This window comes from Bipolaris sorokiniana, assembly GCF_000338995.1.
Source record: "Bipolaris sorokiniana ND90Pr unplaced genomic scaffold COCSAscaffold_1, whole genome shotgun sequence".
Lineage (NCBI taxonomy): Eukaryota > Fungi > Ascomycota > Dothideomycetes > Pleosporales > Pleosporaceae > Bipolaris > Bipolaris sorokiniana.
In genome coordinates, this window is record NW_006911895.1 from 293,690 (window position 1) to 299,393 (window position 5,704).

The 5,704-nt window shown below is 40.3% G+C and overlaps 1 protein-coding gene across 1 annotated transcript; it reads left to right on the forward strand.

The window, feature by feature from the left end:
• Positions 1-3,512: 3,512 nt before the first annotated feature.
• Positions 3,513-3,725, forward strand: COCSADRAFT_75900 (uncharacterized protein; the record flags this gene model as incomplete). The annotated part of the gene is made up of 1 exon (XM_007696301.1): positions 3,513-3,725. A coding segment is annotated over one exon (213 nt), but the record flags the coding sequence as incomplete, so codon positions are not given.
• Between the last annotated feature and the right edge of the window lie 1,979 nt (positions 3,726-5,704).

Sequence of the window (5,704 nt, forward strand, 5' to 3'; positions counted from 1 at the left end):
ACTCTTCTATAGGTTCTATAGTGCTATTAACTTAGTACAGCCTTTTCTTAACTACCTTTGTTATACGTCTTCCTTAATATTATATAACTTAAGTTTTTTATCTCTGTTTGCTGTATAGCGTATCAGATTAATTATCTTAGATAAGAATAGCAGGCTACACCCTAACCTACCTAATGTTACAAGTAACAAGAAGGACTCTCTCCTTGACAAATGACGAGATGGCTGAAGGCCTAAGGACGTCCACGTCAGAAGGTAATGATCAACGCGGGGCGTCGATCACGTGACTTGGCATCCCGCCAAGGCATGGCCTCCGGGAGGCCACCGCATAAAGGGAAGCCAATGTCCTCCCAAACCTCCCGCCAAGATGGGATGTCGGGAGGACAGGACAGGAAGCAATGAGGATATAAGGATGGATGGATTTCATTATTTCCTCTCGTTGTGGTCAACTCAAATTGTACTTTCTTACTAGTATCTTTACTTAACAAGATTGTCACAAGTTAGTCTATCAAATAGATTAGTCTTGTCAAACCCTCCTTAAGCACGCCAACTCCACTGTATCGCCAGACAAGCCTCACGGAACACTAACGTAATACTCACCTGCCTTAGTGCGGACCAGGATAGAGAAGTATAGACCTATACCCCGTGTAACACTTTGACCACCCACGGATCCAGTGGAAGGAGGATTAACCAGCAGCGTCCAATTAAGATTGAACCATGTCAGGAAATTCAAGCGAATACGTTAACATCCCAGGCCCGGTGCCTAAGAGAGATATTAATATGACTGGTAGTACCTAAGGGGGAAATAACGAGCCAGCGGCAGGGAGCCCTAAGTACGAACTCGTCAATCTTAGACGCGAGAGCTAAGCCTAAGCAAGGTAGATGGCTGAGTTACAGAATACGATTAACCAACTTATAGGTTAACTAATGGCCACCCCGAACGAGAAACTACTTAAGAAGCCGAAAATGGCAACCCTAGAAAAGTACGATAGAAGTCGCACCGAGTTGTAGACATTCCTTACTAACATCGACTTATATTGTGAATTTAACGAAGTACCTAACGACTAGGAAAAGATTCTTATGGCCAGCACCTATATAAAGGGATAAGCGTCAAGCTGGATGCAGCCATACGTAGAGGACTACCTATTAGACATTAAAAAAAGAGGAACGAAGGACGAGACGCGCGCCTTGTTCACTAGTTGGGCCAAGTTCAAGAAAGAGATAGGACATATCTTTAGGGAAGTGGATGCTCAGAACCAGGTAGAGAAAGCGATAACTCGCCTGAAGCAGACCAGTTCAGTATCAGCGTACACAGCCGAGTTCAAGCAGCTACAGGCACGAATTAACTAGGACGACGCAGCACTTCGAACGGTGTTCAAAGCAGGTCTGAAGGAAAATATTAAAGACGGACTTGTACATCACGACAAACCAAACACGCTTTATACGCTGATTAAGTTAGCGACACGCATCGATAACAGACTATAGGAAAGAAACTAACAAAGAAAATAATCCCAGCCAGTAATAGCCAACATAAGGAAACAGCGTAGCTGGTTCGACAAGAATAGCGACATCATCATAACCAGTAAGGTACAAGACAAGTCTAAGAACAAGAATAGGAAACCCCAAGAACAGTATAACGACGGACTCTCCCTAGAAGAACGTAAGAAGCGTTACAACAACAAAGCATGTCTCTGATGCGGGAAGACAGGACACTTCCGCAGAGACTGCCTAGATAACGAAGTTAAACAAGAAGCGGTCAAGATTAAGATAATTTGGATACCAACACTATACCCAACTAAGGAGCTAGATAAAACCCTCAGCGACCTAGACCTGTACGAAGAAGTAAGACAAGCCACTAATAAGGCCTTTAAGCTAGTACAAGAGGCAATAGGACTCCAAGACTTCAAGTAGAACGCACTACTACCAACGGATTAGCAGATTAAAGGGGCCGAAGTACTACGCCGCCTAAGAAACTAACAGTGCTAGATTTACGAAACTAATGCACATCAAGCTAATAATTATAACATTAATAGACGAGTTACAATCTCAGGACCCCAAGCAGATAAGATTACCTACAGGGCTGCCCAGAAACAACCCAGGTTCAAGGAACCTAATAACGAGGAGACACCTCAGACGTTCAAGGAACGGATAGAGTAACACGAGCGCCTATGTTGGGTCGACTACCCAAGACAGTATAATTATCACTTAAGGAAGCGAGAAGAAACCAGAGACAACGAGAACGATTGCTACCATACTAATTTATGGCATAACGAGTGTCGCGTACAGCATTACCACATACACCAGCCTAGAGAAAAGGAAGCTCACGAAGAGTTATATTAGATTAAGTACACGATCGATTACCAATTCCACAAGGAACAGCAACAGAAAGCTAGAAGAGTAGACGACTACTACCATAGCACGATTTCCACAGAAGAATGCATAGCGAAGAACTACAGAATGCATAGAGCTTAAGTACGGGAAACGCCAGTAGAGTACAGTAAACTCCTATGGACGCATTATAGAAAAGGTTGTGCTATGCACCAACAACAGTTCGAGAATACTCGACAGGTAGGTAATCACTACTATAGTATCCTACCAGCGAATATTTGCGAGGTAAAGAATTGCCTAATTTATAAAAGTAGGAGGCTAGAACTAAGGAAGAGGACTACGTAATAGAAGATACCTTATAAAAATATCTATTAGAGCTTCTGCTATAACAATCAGTATACGATACACTATTCCGCTAAGGTAGGCGAAGGCTACTTCCCAAAGAAGAAGAGAAGCAGGTAGTTAAAAAACTAGAATACTACTAGAGACAGGGTCACGCTGGCAAAGGTAGTCCTAAAACGACTCTTAGATAAGTATAGGAAGTGGGAGCAAAAGAATTGTAATTGAAAGCCATAGTACTTATAGATGGACATAAAGTGCTAGCGCTTATAGATAGTGGGGCCGCACGAACCGTTATATCTCCACAAGTAGTAGAAGGAAACAACATACCCTATTAGAACAAGAAGGTACTAATACGAGTGGTATTAGCCGACGACAGTCCCACGACATACGGGAACGGTTAGATCCGACTTAAGACCAAGGCAGTAACGTTACGCCTGGCTAGTTAAGAAAGCTAAGAAAAGATTAGTATTATGGATCTTAGAGAGACCGAGATAATAATTAGCTACGATTAGTTATTAAAGCACAACCCTGCTATTAACTAGCAAAAGAAGATATTACTTAGCTAAGAGCCTATGCATAAGGTTGCTAGAGTACGACACGAGACACGCCCAACGAATCAGCGCGCAACCTAGAATGGGAGATTCGGCATAATCTCACCGTATAAGATCGCGAGAATCTATGCGAAGGACCCTCAGAATGTAGAAGTTATTTAGATACAGCAGATCGCGACCACGAAGAAAGGATTGGTACTATAGTTGGCGATTCTAATAGAATACTAAACGAACGAGTTTAGAGAACTATTTAAGAAAAATAAGGCAACAGACCTAGCAGACCATCAGGATTAAGATCACGAGATCATTCTTAATAAAGGAGCTAAGTTGAGCCTAGGACTAATATACCCTATAGCGCCCGAGCATAATGCTAAGCTGCAGGATTACATCCAAAAGAACTTAAAAAAGGGATTTATCCGACTAGAATCAGGCCTAATAGTCTCACTTATCTTATTCGTAAAGAAACCTAACGGAAGTAGCGACTATATGTCGACTTCAGAAGGTTGAATAGCGTAACTTAGAAGAACTAATATCCCTTACCACTTATTATAGAGCTTATGAATTAACTCTAGAGAGCTAAGTAGTTTACGAAGTTCGATATTTAGGAAGGATTTTACTAAATTAGGATTAAAGAAGGTCACGAATGAATAACAGCGTTCAAAACGAAGTATAGACTCTTTAAGTACACAGTTATGCCGTTCAGATTAATAAATACGCTAGTAACCTTTTAATTAGTTATTAATAACGCTCTCTACAAATACCTTAGAATCTTTATTACCGCGTATCTAGACGATATACTAGTATACTCTAGCGGCACACGCGAAGAATATATTAAGTATATTAAGAAGGTTTTACAAAAGCTTAAGAAATATAAGCTATACCTTCAACTAGGAAAATATAAATTCTATATATAGAAAATAGAATTTCTCAGATTTATTATATTAACTAAAGGAGTAAAAATGAACTCAAAGAAGATACAGACTATATAGGAATAGCCAATACCTAAAACAGTTAAGGATATTTAATTCTTCTTAGGATTTACGAATTACTATTAAAAGTTTATTAGAGATTACTTAAAGATCACAGCACCTCTTACGGAAGTAACAAAAAAGGAAATAGGTTTTAAATAGGAATAGGAACATTAAGAGGCTTTTAATTAAATTAAGCAGATATTCCTAGAGGCGCTAGTACTCGAGATATACAGCCCTTAACAACCTACTAGAGTTAAGACCGACGCGTCTAACTATGCACTTAGAGCTGTATTATCACAGTAGTGCCCAGATAGGAAATAGAGACTAGTATTCTACCATTCACGGAAGTTCTCTAGAGTAGAACTTAACTATGATGTTTATGATAAGGAACTACTTAGAGTAGTTGATGCCTTTAAACAATAGGAAGTGTACCTACTAGGACTCTCTAAATAGATTAAGGTTTTTACTAATTACCAGAACTTAACAAGTTTTATAACAATAAAAAAACTTAACTAACGACAAGTACGATGGGCAGAGATGCTAGCCTAGTTCAACTTCAAGATCACGCACCGCGCAGGGACGCTTAACGGAGCAGCAGACGCTTTAAGTAGAAGGTCTAATTTGCGCGAAGAGGGTTATAAAGAACCACATAACGCCTTACTTAAGACGATGCCCGATGGTAGTCTAAAGTACAACCAGCCGGAACTAGCTAAGGTAGCTAAGGTGGCCGAGCAGGTAGAAACACTATAGAAATAATAGCAGGAAAAGACAACGCTATAGGCGTTAGAAACGGACCTCTACCCGCCAGAAGTAACAAATAATAGGAAAGAGCTTAAAGCTCTAAGAGAATGTACAAGCACGTACATACCTTCATATATAAGAACCGAACTCATTAAGACTCTATACGAGTCCCCAGAATATGGACACGTAGGTGTGGACGAAATAGTTAGACGACTAGCTAAGGTGTTTGCAATACTACGCTTGCGAGCGAAGGTGTAGGAAATACTAGGTAACTATTTGGCATGTTACTAGAACAAGCCTAAGAGACATAAGCTCTACGGCCTATTATAACCTCTACAGCCACCATCTAGACTATAAATAAGCGTAACAATAGACTTCATAGTGAAGCTCCCGAGATCGTTAGAACTAGGATTAGCTCAATTTTGCGACACAATCCTAGTAATTATAGACCAACTAACTAAGGTAGTAAAATTTATACCTATAGAAGAGACTATTACAGTAGATAAATACGCGTACGAGGTCACAAAGGCACTAGTGTCAGAGTATGAGATACCTAAAGAGTTCATTACCAATCGTGATAAACTATTTACGTCTAAATACTAGAGCACATTCCTAGCAAAGTTAGGTGTTAAGAAGAAGCTTTCAATAAGCTTTCACCCAGAAACAGACGGCCAGACGGAACGCACGAACTAGACATTAGAACAGTACCTACGGATGTACGCTAACAAATTATAGAATAACTAGGTAGAGTTACTACCGACAGCGTAATTAGTC